At 40.6% G+C, this 19,248-nt stretch overlaps 1 protein-coding gene across 10 annotated transcripts in view; it reads right to left on the reverse strand.

Moving 5' to 3' along the window:
• Nucleotides 1-1,060: 1,060 nt before the first annotated feature.
• ATP2B3 (ATPase plasma membrane Ca2+ transporting 3) overlaps nucleotides 1,061-19,248 on the reverse strand; it is a 129,830-nt gene continuing 111,642 nt past the window's right edge. For 4 of the 10 annotated variants that reach the window (XM_087956847.1, XM_026676399.2, XM_087956848.1 and 1 more), the window contains one exon: nucleotides 1,061-4,100. In XM_087956847.1, the coding sequence (XP_087812973.1) occupies nucleotides 3,777-4,100 (324 nt within the window). In that variant the 3' untranslated portion in view covers nucleotides 1,061-3,776. Of the gene's footprint in view, nucleotides 4,101-5,215; nucleotides 5,777-14,605; nucleotides 14,771-19,248 lie in introns of those variants that run through there. The other 6 variants (XM_087956851.1, XM_087956849.1, XR_015747855.1 and 3 more) reach the window with 5 other exon arrangements.

Here is a 19,248-nt window from a genome sequence, read left to right on the forward strand (position 1 = left end):
GATACAGGACAGACCTTAAATGGAATTTTTCAGTCTTTCCATGGAAAAAAAAAAATCTATTGCCCCAGATTCTGTAGTGATGCTCTTAAGCAGCTGGAAATCAGAAATGTTTAGTGATCTGCTTTGGATTCTCCAGAGATTTACCAGCAGGTCCTAAACTGTCTTCTTTCTGGATCTAGGGAGTTGTACATAAATACATCATGTATTAAAAGGAGGGGACAGTAATAAAGGGGTGTGATAGGAACAGATTCAGATAGTTTGGTAATACCTACTAGTTCATTGTTTGGCAGTTCATTATGCCCCAGAATTTCTGGTAGTGACCTTTCTTAGTCCTTCCTTGCCAAGGACTAAACTGGAAATTTTCAGCTTCTAAAGCTTGACTCCAATACTGAATTACAGATAATCTGCAAAAGGATTGCTATATGGAAATAAGTATAGGATGGAACCAAGTACAACAATAGAGTGTTTTAAAAACTACTATAAGAAGTGATAGGTTTTGTTCATGTGAGGCTCTTTTACTAAATGAGGCTAGTTTCCCCCAATAACCTGATGGCTTTTGTAATAACCAGGTCAATTTGTAGTAGTCAATCAATTCCTGGCTACTTCCAGCTTTATGCTTGTGGATTTTTTGCAGTCTCTTTCATTAGGACAAATGTACAAGCACTGTTTTTTAAACTTATTTATTATTCTTTTTTTTTAAAAAAACCCTTCATCCTCTTCCCATTAGAATATGGTTTAGAAAAGAAATGTCCCCAACAAGAATGGATTCTTCTCCCCTCTTCCCCCTTGGAGTGAATGTCCTTTCCCTTCCCGAGTTGTGAACAAAACTCACTTGTAAATGGCTGGCAAATTTACAGCGACAAAGTGACCTTCTCTTTGTTTGAATATTTTTTTTTAAATATTTATAATTGTTTCTATCAATAATATCTACAATATTGAATGAAAAGAAGCCCAGGTTGAGACAAAAGTGTTCCTTGGCTCCATTCCCCTTCCCTGAAAACTAAATTATTTTAAGATTTTGGATTTTTTTTTTAAAAAAAACATTCAGATGAGAAAAAAAGAAGAAAAAAGCTTGCTTTTGTTATTTTGTTCTTAGAAAGAAAAGACGGCAACAAAGAGATTTACAGATGGGTTTGGCATTTGCCCTTCCGAAGGAGGGATGGCTTTTTTGATAAGTGCTGCAGCTGGTATTTTCAAGCAGGCTTACCCTAGGAAATACAAAACATGTAACATATTGAATCATGACGAATGGTCAGCTGTAATGTCATGGGTGGAAGAAAATGACACTGCCAGAGTCCTAGAGGGTCTCGTCTCTGCAGCCTAAGTCAAACAGAGTGAGGAAGTGTGCCACCGCCTCCCACCTCTGCTGCCTGATTTCTGCCCAATCCACTTTTAACCACCAAATACTGCTTGGTCATCATATCTGACTGAGAACCAGGAATACCCTTCTGATGGCAGCTGGTGCCACTCCACGTTTGAAAACTATTAGGACTGAAGCTTTTTAGCAAACTTTCATAAGGATTTGGACCCTCATAATTCAATTAAGATCCTACATAATTTTTGTCCCTGGCTAGAGCAATCCTTACCTCTTGTGCAGCATTCTATTACCCACCAACTTTTACTGTTAATGTAGATATTTTAGATTGTTATTGTTTGGGGGAAAATGCTGAAATCATGTTCAACCCAATGCCCTTTTGGTGATAAATAATTTTATAGTTATATGTGACAAAATTCCAATATACTGGTACTCTCTTGAATTTTGATCAGCATATGGCCTAGTTGATGCGGTGTGATTATTTTCAGTATGTCCCTCCTTAACTGGCCTAGCTTATATTACGGAAACTTTTAATTGTGGCGGTCTTCACTCAGCCACAAGTGCCTTAGACAACTTGCTCATTTCCTTTCAGCCAGCACAGGATTATTGTAAAGTTATCATGAAGCAATCCATAGCAGGCTACTCAGCACTCCTGGGTATTCAGGAGCTATTTCTGTTCTCTTCAGCGTTGTCTTGAGCACTTGAGGAGATATAAAGGACTCAAAATATGCACTTTTCCACCAATTGGTATTGGCACTGGTAATATTCCAAGGCAGCTTCCCTGAAATAGAGTTCATTTTAGTGCTGCCTAGGGATATCTGTTTTCCATAATGTTCCTCCCAACCCTCTGTGTACATTGACTGTTGAATTTTGTCTTATTGGCAGGGTTTCCTTATCCTCCTCTAGATGCAGTTTGAATTTGCTTGACTGAGAGAATTGCTAAGGTTGAGCTCAGTTCCTCGTGTATACAGAATGGGACCCAAGGAAAGTTTTTGTCATGACAGTTTAGAATCCGTTTAGAATCGGTTTAGAATCTCAGAATTAGCACATACTGGCTGAAGAGAAATATCCTCCCAATCAGCGCAAAGAGGGCATTTCGAAGTCATAGTGACTTAACTGGTCTCTGGAATAAGATAGAATATAAAAGCAATTTTAAAGTGGTAAGTTCAAGCTGCATTGTGGAGGTGAGTAGCCATAATAGGCCATGCGGTCTTGTGCAATCACTGCATGTATATTTTTCTAGGTTTCCTCACAGCCATGAGGATAGAAATCTTTGTTGTGGTAGTTGGTGTTTTGAAAATTTAAACGATTCTCAGAAATATAACTTTCTGACAAATCTATCAAATAATGCATGCTCTAATTTAGTGATCTTATGCAACAGGAAAGATGTTCTGTTCTTTCTCACAAACTTTTATCTTCATTTTCCACCCTAAATTATCTGTATTGTTCAGTTATTGGATGTTTGGCGAAAGGAAGCATATGGATTGTGAGCACTGGTGGTGGTGGGGGGGGGGGGAAGAGAAGTGCCCCCCTCAAATGGGACCTCACTTTTGGTCACTTTTTGTGAAATTGCTGAAAAGGCCCAAATTTGTGTCACTGCAATCACACCCTACTTTCGGTCACACTATATTTGCACTATCCAACCAAAAAATAAATAAATCCATTTTGGTTACTCATTGTTCCACAGTCAATTCCCCTCCTAATAGAAAGGAATCTTTTTCTTTTTCCGGGCAAATCCTGATATAAAATACAAGCTCCAGCAAACAATGTATTTTTTTCTTTTTTCTTTAAAAAAAGCAAAATTGCCCCAGACTGAAATTCCATTGGGGGAGGGGGAAGAAGAAAGGAGAGTTTGATAACAGGCATGCGTTATGGTCAGAAAATCCGTTAATACATCTGTCGGTTGGTATCATATATATATATATATATGTATGTATATATATATATTTTAGGATAATAGTTGTCTAGATTATTCTTCTTTTTTTTTCCTTTTTTTTGTTTTGTTTTTCTTCCTTTTTCTGGTGCAAATATAGTTTCTTTTTTAAACATTGGGGGGAGAAAAAAGAGGTCCTACAAGAAAAATCAAAGCAACCCCCCCAATTGCAGGATCATTGTGGGTTTGGTGAGTGTGGTTGTGTCCAAAAATACCCCAAAGAACAGATTAGAGAAATGGGTGGTTTTCCTGTACACTCTGGGACTCAGCCCAAACCTCTCGAGTGATTGAAGAAAACTTTTCTCCCCCTCTACGGTTTGCTTTCCTTGCATCAAGTCAGCATATCTCTGGTTGCCTGAGCCATCCATTGGCAGAAAACCTTGTCCTTTCCCACTCCACTAAGTCAAGAGGTGAAGTGTCATCTCCTGTCGGCTTTCCATCCTTCCTTAGCTAGCCTACCTCCCAGGAGGAACTGGACACCTCTGTTGTGAACAAAGTCAATTCAACTGGTTGCATGGTAGGGTTGTGTTAGAGGGAGGTTTCCATGCTGTGAAGTGGGCTAACTGGGCTGCATGAGGAGGTAGGTGTCTTGCTGACATCGGTGTTAAGGTAGATGCCACTGTCAATGGCATTGTTGTTCTTGTTGGGAGATGGTGGGGGACTGGCCCTGAAGTGCTGTCTTAGGGGACCCTCGCTCTCCTCCACGTCTGTATCGTCAATGAGAGGAATGTTGTGGATGTAGTCATTGATCAAGAACTCAGGCGTTGTCATGAAATTATGGATGGAGGTCTTGGTGTCTGGCTTCTCCAGCCCTTCATAGAGTGAACTACGGAACGCTTTCACTACGCGGATCTGCAGAGAAGGCCAAAAGGAAGGAAAAGAGAGTCAATGAAAAGTTGACTTAGAGCTGCCCAATGCCAGGCCACATTTCTGGATCTTGCTAATTGTCATCCTTTGCCATCTCAGCTTGATCTAGGAGAAAGCTGAAGAGATGGGATAGGAACCATTAATCCTAGACATAATTTCAACCTCATTCCAGCCACTGGACATAAGGCAGTGCTGATCAAGTGTTATCAGTGTTTCTCCACTTTGTTGCAAATATCCTAGTAAAGGGGTTCTGTGCTCTTAAGGCAAGTTGGCACTACAAATATGTGTTAAATCTGCATTATTTTAATTGTGACTTCTCTGATATAGTCCTGCGGGACTGTACTTTAGTGATGGTACTAAAATTTTGTTAGAATTGCCTTCCCCATTTAAAACATTGCAATTCCCTTGGTATAAGGAATGACTATTAAGCCAATATAAATATTGTGTCAACATGTGTGAATTTTTTTTTTTTACTAACGATGCCAGCAACTGAAAGAATACTTAAAAGCTCTATGGTTACCTACCTTCCAAGGATTATTATGAGCAGAAGCTAAAACTACTAAGATAAGCTTGTGAAACAGCAACTGGGCCATGGGTGACATCAATTTAATGCTGCCATGCCAGATTCTCAGTACCGTATTGCTATCCAGCCCTTCTGCGTCCTCTCCCTATTCTTGATGTTTGTCCAGTGCCCCCCGCCCCTTTTATTGTCCATAGTTTATCTTGGGTTAATCAGAATTGGTCCTGTGACAAATTGCTTAACATGTAGCTGAGGAGAGAGGAGCCTTTCCTTGGTCACAAGGAATAACACAAAAATGGGTGCAGAACTTAAACGAATGAGATATGAATGGTAAAAAAACAGGCATAGGAAATGAGAGGAATACGTGGGCAACTAATATTATACTTAGTGACAGTCTAGTCATTGTAGAAAACAATGTTTGTATATATGTGCTATGTGGTGGTGGTGGTGGTGAGTTCAACCTAAAGTAATGGGAATGGAAAATGAAGATTTAACCTCATTCAGGAAATGTCCATGTTCTGACTGAAGGATTGGGAATGGTATTTCATACTTGCTTGTGGCTTATTGTAAGCTGGTCTTACTTCCTCCCTGTGACCCGAATCTTGCTCTAAATTGAATGCCAGCATTTCAAAACACGGAGAAAAGTCTAACCAAATGGTCACTAAGAGTCCACCCTGACTTTCTCTGGCTTGTTTCATTTCAACAGAAATGTACCTGCTGCTTCTTTCAAGGAAGCACTGGGGAAATTTTACTCCACCTCCATCCCAGTGAACCTGATTGCCAGCTTACATCTCAAGACATTGTGGCTGTAGTGCTGTGGGAGTAAATATCTCTGGGTACTTTGCGTATAGCATGGATGTGAATGTCTTATAATTTATGGTGGATTTTGGTGTGGAGAAGGAGGGACTTTTCACATGCTTCTTGGATAGGACTAGCCCATTTGATGAATGCCCAGAAGGTTGATGATGAAGAGGACAGACATAAATGTTGATAGGGTTGCATGCTTAACGGGGAGGAGAAAGATTGAGGCAATCCTGGGCAGTTGCATGCATTTGACTGTCTTCTTGCCACATCATGCTTGGGGACCAGGATCCAGCTCCTTTATCAAAATGATGAGTTGGGGAGAATCAATCTGAGAAGTCTAAAAGAGAAAGGCAAAGCCCTCCAAAATTAGGAAAAGGAAACAAATTGCAAGCAAAACCAAATGAAGAACAAAACTCCCAACCTAAAGCAATTTGGAAGCATGCAGTAATGGCAGAAATGTGGGGTCAGATTCCCAAAGGCCATTTATAAGATAAAAAATGGAGCAGAAGGAACATGATGTTGGAAAGTTCCTTAATTATCTTTTCTAATCTTGGAGAGAAATATGTGTTTGAGAGAGAGGGATGGGGAGGGAGGGAGAGAGAGGGGAAGGGAGAGATGAGAGAAGACAAGAGAATAAAGAAAACATTTAATTCTAAAAGTATTCAATTGGTTGGCATGTCTTTATGTATGTATGTGTGCAGGAAGGGGCTATTGCAGAGAGGGAGGGAGGCAGATTGTTGTGCAATCCTGTAAACTGGAGAGACATTACCTTCAAGCCGGAATTCAACAAAGTCTTTGGATCTCAAAGCTAAAATTCCCTCAGCTCTAGCCAAAGGATCTGAGGAAATGGAAAGATATTCAGTTTACTTTGTACCATATTTGGAACGATTATTTGGGCCTTTAGAGCCAGTTTAGGGTAGTGGTTAAGGCACCAGGCTAGAAACCAAGAGATGTGGAGTTCTAATCCTGCTTAGGTGTGTAGTCCAGCAGAGTGATCTTGGGCCAGTTGTGTTGAGATGAAAGTGGCAGCGTTGCAAGAATTCCAGCAACTCAATTCTTAACCAAGATACAACCTATACCTCTCTTAATAGATATTATGGGGGAGCCAGTTTGATGCAGTAGTTAATGCATCAGCCTAGGAACTGGAAGACTGTGGTGTTAGTCCTGACTTAGACCAAAAATGGCTGGGTGACCTTGGGCCAGCCACATATGCTCATCCTAGGAAGGAGGCAAGGGCAAACCACTAACGAAATCTTGCCAGGAAAATTGCAGGGACGTATCCAGGCAGTCAAAAAGAGTCAACTGTGACTCATTGGCACAAATAAATAAATGACTGACTTTTAGTCCAAGCCTTAAATTAATCACAGAAAATTATTTTGACACCAAAATCATGTCAGGATTGAATTCTAGGTGTCTTGCTAACTTCATAATTCCTTAATAGAAATCGTTTCCTCTGACAATATCTGGGAAATCCTATTTGCTTTAATTCAGTTCAGTGCCTTGACCAGGTAGACTTTATGTTCCATATTGTGAAGTTGGGAATAATCAGTTCTGTAATCTAATCCTAGTTTCTGTACAGATACCTTCAAAGTAAATTAGGCCATTGATTATTAACTTGTTCATTTCAAGAGGATTAGTATGAAGCATCCACTGTTAACTTCTGGAAGGGGAGACATTTTGATTTTCTGCTTAAACTCAAAATGGTTTCTGTCAATTTTATTTAACTGAAATATTATTGTTTTTTTTCCTTAATATTTCCTGTTTTCAGAACTGCTGACAGTTCCTCTTTGAGGGTGGTGGAGAACATTTTAGGAAGGGGATAATTTTAAGTACAAAAGGAGAAAAATAGCTGCATGTGATTTGACATCAAGTGTATTTGGCTCTACAACTCAGAGGGCAGAAGGAGAGAGAAGCATCTGTCAGTTATTAATGATATGCTTCAGTTCTTCATTTGCAAAATAGGAAGGAGAAGTGCACCCTATTTATTGTGCAGAAGTATCTTGATCTGTCAGCCTGCATATATGTAATCTCAGCTAGGTCATTTGGGTGTGGCTTTGGTATGTTCTTATTATATATGCCTCACCAAACCCAACAGATGGTTGATAGGCTACCTACTCATTTGGGCTAAACATTTCAGCGGATAGGCTAGACGTTAAGCTGAACTGAAGGAAAAATGAAAGAATGCCTTTTTTCCATCCTTAAAATGACTGGAAACATGAAATAATTGTTATTTGGTGGGGAGGGGGGAGGAGAAACCAACCAAAACCAGTATTCCCCAAGTATCTGTTCATTTTTTATTGTTAACACCATCAGGCTTGATCCCTAAATCAAGCAATGGACCCCGTGGGCAAGCTGAACTCTTGGAAAGAAGCACACAGTGCTGTGCAAATGGAAGTGCATGATGCTCGGCAGCTGCTGATACACACAGCAAAAAGCCCTGTGGGAAACTTCAAGGTGCGTGTGGCAAAAGCAGAGATGATGGGGCGGGGTGTGGGGGAAGAGGTGGCTTTCATGCTGCAAGAACGTCAGGACAGGAAGTCCCAGAGAGGCTTCAGAAAAGCGGAACGGCACAGACACACAGTGAAAATGCCTCCAGTTACAGCCGCAGGAGAGGAAGAGAACAGAAAGACCCATGCATTGTTGCAACAGTACAGTAAACGTTCGAGTATTGAGGCCCATCCTTGCTGTTTGGGGAAGGAGACGAGGGAAGAGGGGATAATGAGTTCATGCTCGGCCATCGGGCCCTCTGTCCATGCCTCACAGGCTTCCCTCCTGCCCCTGCAGTGGCCAGAAGCGAGTGATAAGGACACAAGAGAAAAGATGAGCCAGCAAGTTGAGGTAAAAAAAGCACAAGGTGGTGATGGGGAGCTCTTCCAGGACATCTAGTCTTCAGGCACTCTCTGCAATTGGCATTTGGTTCTTTAGTATTACCCTGCACCTATGCTTTTGGAAAAACCGAGTGGAAGAGTTGCCTTCTCCTCAGAGGTAAACTGGTTTAATAAGCATTCCTTCCCAGGAAGACTTTAGTTCAGAGCCACCAGCTTTGCTTAATATTTCCGAAGGGAAAGGCATGTGTGCCAAAAGGTCTATCTGTGTCTGTGTTGTTAACTAGCTGAAATTATAGATCTGGGTTTAAACAATAATCCAACTTTTGCATGAAGTTATGGCCCTTTTCTTAACCAGGGAAAACAGCTTGTTCCCATCTCTCCTTAAAAGCCAAGGGTCAATCAATCTGCCACATTTTAGCTGCTAGGATCTAACATGATCCAGAAGTAAAATTGTGGGCAGATTAAAGAGCAGGACTGTTGCAAACAGAGGTTGGTGAATTCTGAATTCCTGAACCCAAAGTGCAGGAGCTCATATGTAAAAGAACAATGTTTGCAAGCAATTTTTGCCTTAATCCAATGGCATGAGTTCATATTTCTCTTTTAGCTCAGATTCGAAAATAGCTGCCATTCCTCAGGAGTAAAGCAAAACCTGCCTGTGTCCGGCTCTTCCTTAAAATCCCTAAGTTATAGGCAGAGATCCCTAAATGATACAACTTGTTATTATTTTGAAGTGATAACTAGGCTGTAATGACTGGATCTAGCACATCTCTGGAATTGAGATAAGCTGAACAGGCATTTTTAGGAGTTGCTACAAGGTGCTTCACCCCTGAGCCAAATTTTACAGGGAGGTATACGGGACATAGATTTCAGAAAACAGACTTGTCTTCTTTACTATTATACAGTGCTACAATATTTTCATGTTTCAACACTTGAAAAATGAAAGGTAAAACTTAAAGTTATTTAAGTATGGGAATCTGGCATGTTATTGCTTAAATTCTCATTAGGGTTTTATTACCACACATAAAATTAATCTGTGGATAATTATCAGTGGTTAATAAAATTAATCAAAGATTGAGTGGGCAATCTTTCAGTGATAGGAGCTATACAGGTAGTCCTTGATTTACAATCACAATTGAGCCCAAAATTTCTGTCGGTAAGTGAAACATTTGTTAGGTGAGTTTAGCCTCTTTTTGTGACTTTTCTTGCCACAGTTGTTAAGTGATAAGTTGGTAGTTGATAAGTTAGTAACCAACCCAGTTGTCAAATGAATCTGGCTTCCCCATTGACTTTGCTTTGTCAGAAAGTCACAAAAGGCGATCGATCATATGAGCTTGGGAGATGTAACCATCATAAATTATCAAGCATCTGAATTTTGATCACATAATCATGGGGATGCTGCAAAGGTCGTAAGTATGAAAAACGGTCATAGATCACATTTTTCAGTGTCATTGTAACTTTGAATGGTTACTAAATGAACTGTTGTAAATCGAGGACTACCTGAACTTCAAAAACACCAAGGGGGTGAGAATAGGATTTTCAAGTGGTTCATATAGTTGTGGCTTTTGGTTTTGTAGTGGTTTTTTTTTTTTTTTGAGAGGTGCTCCTTTGGGGCACATATTAAGGTGAAATAAAAACTCAAACACCGTTTTCACTATGCTACTAGAAACCACTGTGCAGTTTCATCCCAATTTCTTAGCAGTTTGGCTGCACACTTTCTGAAACTTCTAGAACTGCAAAAAAAGGGGGGGGGGCAAGGGGCAAGGGAGATTAATTAGATCACCCACTTTGGTCTGTGACTCCAAATGAGTCCCTGCTGTGGAAAATGTGGCCTTGTGTAGAGAGAAGATTTCACACATTATAAATTAGGGGTTCTGCTCTTGATAGAATTTGGGGGAAACTCTGCCAGGGCTGGGTCTTATTGGTGCATGTGGTGCTCAAAGACCCCCATGAATAAGCAAAAAGCAGTAGTGATGGGATGACTTTAGGAGTAGAAGAAAATAAATAAATAAATAAAGGAATTGTGGGAGGGAGGGAGTGTTTTGTTTTGTTTTATTAAACGTGAAAGGAAATTTCCAGCTGGTATAGAGGTGGTTCCATCCATGACATCTTGGAAGCTGAAAAGCAAAAAGGAAGGGGAACTTCATAAGGGGAGGGGGACTAAGTGAGGAGATTCATTTCAGGCTCCAGAGGGGAAAGATTTTTTAAAAAAATTCTGGTTATTATTAGGACAGCAGCTGTTGTGTCAAGCCAAAGCAGTACCTTCATTTGACAAAGCTATACGCCAAGTCTTTTTTTTATTTCTTTGAATAGGTTTATGTCTGCAATTTATATATTGCAATTTGTAGTCTTCCAAACTGAACACTGCTAGAGAATTTGTGAGCTTCCACTAGCCTTCCTATGCAGTGGCGATATTCAGCAGGTTCTGACCAGTTCTGGAGAACCGGTAGCGGAAATTTTGAGTAGTTCAGAGAACCGGCAAATACCACCTCTGACTGGAGATTTTACAGTATCCTTCCCCTGCCACGCCCACCAAGCCACGCCCACAGAACCGGTAGTAAAAAAAAAAATTGATTCCCACTACTGTTCCTATGTAATTCCTTCAATTTATAATATCTTGATATTGCTTATTGATTAAATGAAATTGAACTATCATTCTCTGAACAATAAACAAATTATAATTCCTGTTTTTTTAATACACTTTCAAAGAGATAGGGGATTTAAGTTTGAATCGTTCTTTGATTTTGCTGGTAAAGTGAATGCAATGGGAGAGCTAGGTTATTCCACCTATGTACACTCAAAATGTGTCATAACTCAGTTAACAAATGAAATGTCTCTAATGAAAGACATATTTATTCTTTTGGATGATTTATATAGCTGCCCCTCTCACAATAATGACCTTGTTCACTGTGTTGGTGTGACTCCTATCACAGTCCACGGTCTATATAGGATTTAAAAGAGAGATTTACTCTGCAGTGAATAGACTTATATACTGCCATTGCCTCTCAATATCATGACCTGTGAAGGTTCCCAATTGAAATAATTCAGGCTTGTGTGTTAAAACCTATAAAGGTTATAAAATAAAGTCTAAAATATTACACGTCTGCTAGAATCTAGTATACATATCTAGCATTACCAAAATCTGTCAATAAGGCTATTTGCAAACAAGTTCTGATTTGAGAAGCGTGGCCTTGTTCTTTCAGCAAGGAAAACAGACTCCATCTTTATTCAATTCATCTCAACTCAAAGAAGAGCCTGCCTTTCAAGAGCGCATTAAACAAAACTTCAGCAGAAACTGAAGAAACATTAATTCACCAAATATTTGGCTATTAGTATTAAAGGCACATGGAGCATATCAGGGGATAAAAAAATGGGGGGGGGGAGAAGGAGGAAGGGAAATAGCTGGAAGTCAGACCAGATTCTAGATCAGGGGTGTCAAATTTGATTTAATTGATGACCACATCAAGGTTATCTTTGACCTCGGGGTGGTGTGGGGCATGGCCAGGCCGGGCGTGGCTGGTGTGGACAGCTCAACATCCCTTGTGGGGCACCTGTGGTGGTCAAGTGCTAAGGTAGGACTTCCTTCAGACCCTCCATCTCATTATAATCCTTCCTTCCTTCCTTTTTTTCTTTTTCCTTCCCCCTCCATTCTCCTTTCTTCTTCCTTCTCCTCTTTCCTTATTTTTCCTTCCTTGCTCTGTTCCCGTCTTTCCTTCTTTTTCTTTGTCTTTCCTCTTTCCCTTTCTCTTTTCCTGTCCCTTCTTGGATGCTCAAATGCAAAAGGGGGAACAGTTTTCTTTTTGTTTTGTTTTGTTTTGCTTTTAGTTTGTTTTGCTAGTCCTTTGCCAGCGAAAACGGAGCTCAGAGGGGTGGACACTGAGGTAAAATGAGATCCTGGATGCCAAAACAGTGTTAGCAGATAGGCCTGCTGGAAAGCTCTTCTTTTCTTTCCCTGAACCTGCACTGAAATAAAGCATTACACAGGGACTTCGACCTCAGAGAGCTTTCTTGGGAGAATGTGTTAATAGAGTGCATTCGGACAGTGGAAGCTGCTAATTGGCCTTTCTGTTTCACAGACCAAGAATGTTTCAATTTATTCTGTGAGCCTGAAAAGACAAGATTCCCCTGTGGAAAATTTAGGGAGGAGAAACCCATTTGCCATCCATAACATGATTCCTAAAAAAAGAAATATAATCATCAGAAACAAAAAGAAAAAGGAACAAAAACAGACAACAGCATTTCCAAGATGCAGAAGGCGGGAAAAGATTCCCAAGGACATTACAGTGATGGATATCAATTGCCCAAAGAGTGACAGCAGCTCGCTGGAAGGGAGGAAAAGAGTTTAATATAAAGGCAGCCTTTAGAGAGACAGAAAGAGAGAGAGAGAGAGAAAAAGAGAGAGAGAGAGAGAGAGCTGCTAAAAGTGCAGCAAAGATGACAAGGCCATACTCGAAGGTTTACGTTGTAGGTTATGCCCCCATTGAAAAGCAAGATCAGAGCATGTCATACCAAAAGGCACCATGAATCTACCACACCACACCACAATGCCGGCATGACCACCAGCATGGCTTTGACTGGTTCAAAGAAAAACCAAAACAAAAGAAATCATTGAAATATTCTAAACAAACCAACTTGCCGAGAATACCTGGGACTGGCAGCTGGAGAACAGGTGGCTTACCTTTGTGGATCTTTCATTGTTGTGCCCAAAAAATGAGAAATAACTCTTTTCAAGTAGGCAAGGAAGAATTGGCAGAGTTGCTGATGAGCAGTGGGGGTGGGTGAGGGAACAGAAAAGGGGGATAAAAGGAGCAGGGGAACCATTTCTTTTCACCAACATACAGAGGAACCGATCCATGACATCACAGAGGGGCCTTCAAGAAACCCATTCTTGTCTTTCACTTTCCTAACTGCCCATCCCCAGAATTCTTCCCTGCACTTCTATCAATATTTTAGTCTTTTCCACGGACACCTTTCAAAACAAGGCAGCATCTCCATCTACAGAGCAGGCGTTCTTTTCCTCAGAATCAGTCTTCTCCAACGTGATTTTTGTTCATTCAGAAACTTCCTACAACGAACCCATGTTGTTAATAATAGAGGAATAGTGTCTCCTTTGCAATTTCTTCTACCCTAGCTGCCCATCTAAATTATAAATCTGAACCAGATTTTTAATCCATTTCACTGTCAAGCATCCACCAAGGGACCTTAGAACGTATTTTCACTCTAAGGTTGGATTAGCGCTATTTGAATTTTCATGGCTTCAGACCAGAATTCTTTTAGAGATCTGCACTTTCTACTACTAACCGTTCATTACTTCAGTTCAATCTGGTCCATCGGAATGTGGGAGAATGCTGTTTCAGTTGTCTCTAGCGAAGATGTGCCCAGAAGCATAGATTTATGACAGCTCTATTTTCCTTCCTCTCCCCCCGCCCCCCCGGGAAAAACATTTGGAGCAAAATTATATAACGCTGAAGGTTCTTTGAAGGCAGGCATACCTCTAAACCTGTTTTGATGGCAATTTAGTGTGAAGTGTGGATGGCAAACTGTATCCGAACTCGTGGAGTTTTTCTCCCTGAGAATCTGTTTTGGAGCAATTTCGGTTTATTTTAAAGGGTGTTCTGGTTGCCTTAATCCAGATTTAATCCAGGCCAGAATTGCCTTGAGCTTCCTATTAGTCATCGGATCATTTCAGATTGAGGCAGGAATATAAATGTTTACTCCAAATGTTTTGTGCCCTCATCTGGAATTTGCCCTTTTTGCTCTCTCTGGGCCTCCTTCCCCACCTCTTACATGCAACAGCAAGTGACACACACCAAACAACACAATAAACACCAATCACTGTCAAAATGCGTGGCTAGATCAAGAAATGAGGCTGGATCCCCAGCTGGTGTCGTTTCCCCCTCGCTCCCTCTCCTCTGAGCGCTCAGCCCCTCCCCTGGCCCAGCCCCCACCTCACCAGCTGGGGATCTGCCTCCAGTCCATTAAAAACCAGCAGCCACGGAGAGAGAAAGTGAACGAGACGAGCAAACCAAGGAGAGAAAAGGGGGTGGGTGGGTTTTGCAGGTGGTTAAAGAAGGAGAGGCAAAGCGCAGAAATTGTATGGCTTCATAGAAATTGGAAATCCGGCCTGGCTGAGACCGGACAGAGTTAAAAAACTGAAAGAAATAATATTGCAACGGTGGCTACAGCAACGAGGGACTGAGGGATGAGGGGTGGGTAGGTGGGTGGATAGAGAGAAGGAAAGGGGGGTGGATATTGTAGGAGGGGGCAGAAATAGAATGGGGTGGGGGGGTTTTTTGGTCTTGTTTTGCTTTTTGTTTTAAATCACAAGCAGTAAGAGGAAATCAAGACTCACTCCCGGCACCGGTGCTGGCATTTGCGGCGGAGAGAATTACGTGAGTGGGGGTAGAAATATTGGTTACATCGTGCAGTTGACTGAGGACGGAAGAGCGGCGTCGGACAGCCCCCTGAAAGGAGCCGCTTCTCTTGAAGGTGCTAACTACCTCCATCTGCAGGAGAGAAAATGAGATAGAAAATTTGGGTGGCAGCGGACAGTGGCTGCAAACGGAACAGCCCGTGCCAGCCAAAATTGGCCATGCTGGGTATTTGGCCTCCTGCCAAAGACTGTGAAAGCATTCTGTGCCAGAGACCAGCTGGTGGGAGTTGGCAACCACCCTGATATTCTTTGATGGAGAAAGCAAGTTGCACCAGCAGAAGATCGAGGAAACTGGTCACCCGAAGGCTCCGTTTCTGGATCATTGACACAAAGTACAAACCCACGGTAGGTTACCCCAAGAATTGTTCAGGGAAAACCAATCACTGGATAAGTAGATGCCAGCCCACCTATTAAGAACAGAGTACAAGGCACACCTGAACTGTCAAGCTCACGGCCACAAGATGTGCTGAAGGGCTACGCTTTAGGGTGAATCATAAAGACACATAAATCCAGCTTTGAGTATCACCAGGCAAGGAGAAAGGGTTATAAAACATTCCCAAAATCTCAGATTGCTGTGTTTGTGTTACTTTATAATTTCGGTCTTCAAAAACCCATTCCTCCCTTCTCCCCGGCATCTTTTTTTAGTGTGACTAAGGAGTTGCGTATTGAAGAGCGAACAATACAGAGGAGGTAAAGGTAAATTCAAATAAAATCAGGCTTGAAGGATGGCCAAGAATAGGAAGAAGCTTCAGCATCAACTCGGTTGTATCTCAATTTATCCTACATTAGAGGATCTCAATTTATCCTACATTAGTGTTATTCCTACTTGTTTTCAAATTCAAAAGCAAAATGAAAAGCATACAATTGCTATCAAGGCACATCTGTGCCCAGGGTTCCAGTCCAAACTCTACATGGGGTTCAATAAGTATTGAGAAAGATCCAACGTCCAGAAATCCTTGAATTTTACAATTTCTCCATTCACAGTGATGGACCCTTGGATGGTATTGTGCTTCATTGTTTGAACTCTTTCCAAGCATGGATTACTACAGTATATCAAAGGCTATGCTTACAATGCGCACAACACTCTAAATCAGGGGTGTCCAACCTTGGCAACTTTAAGACTTGTGGACTTCAACTCCCAGAATTCCTCAGCCAGCTTTGCTGGCTGAGGAATTCTGGGAGTTGAAGTCCACAAGTCTTAAAGTTGCCAAGGTTGGACACCCCTGTTCTAAATGGTCCTACTTGTAAAAATCCACACTTGCTGCGTCCAGTACATATTTTCACTTAAACATGGCTGAAACTTCTCCTGAGGCCAAGAACTCCATCCTGCATGTTCTTCCAGGTACAGAAATTGATTGAACTGGCATTTGAATTTTAGTTTGAGCCTGAAAATAAAACAAGGTCTTCCACAACTTGTCCTAAGTAGCTTAGGACAAGCTGAGTAGCAGCCTCTTCCCTGCTCACTCTTCCTTCACTTCTCCACTCAAAGCAACAATTTACTTTGCCTAATTATAGCAACAGACCTATAATGGAACATTGAGATCTACTTTCCATGTATAGTCTAATCCTTCTCTTTTCTGATGTTTCCACAGTGTTTTCAAATAATAGTTTAATTTCAAAATGACCTGACATAAACCTGAGTAAGCATGGTAACCCAGAAGGCCTACTAAATGCACTACTTGGCAAATAGCATGAACCTTCTGGGAATCCATAAATCGCTGCAGTTCAAGCTTTGTATAGTATACAATTATATAGTCACTTAGAAAATAAGTAACAGAAAAGATGAGGAAATAATAGGCCATGATGTTGATACAGTAAAAATTAAATAAATTTTGGTTCAAAATTAGGTTATGCAAGTATGAACCTTGCAGAAAGAGCAAAGGATTGTAAATTATCAATATGAATAATAGTTAACCAGATATAACTGAAATCTTTTGCAGCTTAGCCCATGTTTATTACAGAATCTCAGAACTGGGAAAAGCTTAATTCCATCCTCTCAGTTTAAGAAATTATTCCTTAATCCCAGAAGTAAATCTAATGGGATTCCTGTATATACATGTGGATAAGCCCATCCACGGATAAACCGACCCTCAGTTCTTTAACCAAACTATTTTGAAAAACGTCCCACTATGGATAAGCCTATTGTGAAAATTAAACATACAGAAATTTTAAGGGTCAGCTTATCCACAGATGAGCTTATCTGTGAATATATATACACACACACACACACACACACACACACACACACACACACACAAGATATACACTGTATTTTTTAAAAATTAAAGGGACAAGCCCATCTGCAAATAAACATAACCCAATTTGGGGGGCTGTATTTTGGCACCACAAATTCTTGGCTTATCTACAAGTATGTAGTGTACACTATGTGGCTCACTAAGCCAAAATGTTTGGTTTTGGCTTAGCATGAAATATGAAACTGGGGAATAGGAAACTAGGTAACCTGGTTAGTGAGCCATGTCTTATGACATAGCATGATACAGTAGGTGACCTAGACATCCCCTATAAGCAGGAAACCTGTCCCCGTCTTTCCCAATCCAGGAAGACCATATTGGCTAGAAACTCTGTTAAATCCCAACTTATCTGAAGTGTGACAGAGAGGGATGGCCACATTACATCAGACAGTGCACAAAAAAATACCTACAGAGATTTCAATAAAAGATTAAAAGAAAATAAACCATCATGTATTTCAGAAACTCATCATGCATTTTGTGTAGTTTTAAAAAAAAAGAAACCCCACATTTAAATCTAGCTATTATTTCTAGTTCATGCAGATGTGTTGGTTGTAATCAGGGGTGGGATTCTACCAGTTCGCACCTATTCGCTAGAATCGGTTGTTAACATTCTAAGCAGTTCGGAGAACTGGTTGTTAGAAGAAATTACTGGCCTAGTCCTGTAAGGAAGGCAGGAAGGAAACATTCTGGTGTTGCTTACAGAAACTGCCTCTCCATTAACTCTTATAACATTCTTGGCAGGACTAGCCTTCCTGTCTCTGGAACTTCTCTGGAGGTTTCCCCCCCCCTCCTTTTCTGGTACTTTGCTTGTGTGGAGTCACGTTCAAAGTTACAATGGCACTGAAAAAAGTGTCTTATGACCATTTTTCACACTTATGACTGTTGCAGCATCCCCACAGTCATGAGAGGCCAGGCGAGGAGATGCATGTCTCAATGTGTGTGATATTGAGTTGGCCACGCCCACCAACTAAGCCACGCCCATAGAACTGGTTGTTAAAAAATTTGAATCCCACCCCTGGTTGTAATGTATTCATGAAGTGTGTAACTGAACTTTGGGCATCCCCATACAGTGAAGTGTTGCATAGTATTATTGGTGATAGTTTATGTATATAAATTCTGCGACAAACCTCCCTTCTTATGCTGTAAAATATCTACTTGGCAAAATGAATGGATATTCATCCAATCCTTTTGGAGATGTTTCTCTCTTATTTATGTCTGTAGGTCAGGTTCTTGTTCTTGGGTTGATGGAAAGGACCTTCTGCGTCACTCTATTTTGATTTCGTTCACTCATTGTTCTACACTAAAATCAAGGAAACCAGATGATGATTTTAGCATGGTCCCAGCCACTGTATGCACAAGCTGATTAAAACTGGGAACAACCGAGGAGGATACTGAATGGGTAGGCTTCTTAGTTTGCACTATTAACAAGACAAAGGAAAATATGAGATTTTGGCATGCCAAGAAAGGGTAAGTAAACCTTTTGTTCCCACACATGAAATAGATTGGTTGGAAAGATAGAGTGTGTGTCACACAGTAAATGACAGCGAAGTTACATATATGGATATGTTTGTATCTGTGTGAAAAGGAAAAGTGAAGGGGAAAGAGGGATTTAGGATCCACCTTGGTCACCTTGAAACATGTCCATTGTCAGACTCTACCTTAAATTTTAAACATGAATTTACACCCATTTATTACATGTCTTCCCATACTCCCTGCAAAAAAGAGAAAGAAACAGAAAAGAAAGAAAAAGAAAGAAAGAAAGAAAAGTTTATGCATTCAGGATATTGATATATTCAGCACATAAAACTATCCTGGCACTTTTAGACTGGAAGGATGTGTTATGTGTACATGTACACTCCCCCCCCCACCCAATAGAGTAGAAGTTCTATGCGTAGGAAAATTTTGGTGATGTTTCACGTGAAAAAACTTCCAATGTGAGTATGTAGATATTACTTGCAATGAGACATTACGTAGTTCATAGAAAAGCTTGTTCATATGAATTCTACTGAATTTATAAATTGGATGTATTATATCAAGGGATCCCAACTTACTGTTTTTAAGAGTAGTCAGGTGTGTCACAAAGGAAGAAATAGCTGGGAAGGGGGAAAGCCTTTTCTTAGAGAACCGTGCTTGGTGATGAATTATTATTGTTGTTGTTTACATATTATTGTTAATCCAAGATCATAGAAGTTCTCAAAAAAGGAAAGCTTATATGATGCATTCTGTTCCAAATATAATAAGTGTTTGAGGAGTATTACATTCTCCTCATGCCATATAAATTATAATTCATGACTACCAG

The sequence above is a fragment of the Notechis scutatus genome, chromosome 2 (assembly GCF_049901735.1).
Source record: "Notechis scutatus isolate UNSWTSFEM ecotype Mainland chromosome 2, rNotScu1.2, whole genome shotgun sequence".
Taxonomy (NCBI): Eukaryota; Metazoa; Chordata; class Lepidosauria; order Squamata; family Elapidae; genus Notechis; species Notechis scutatus.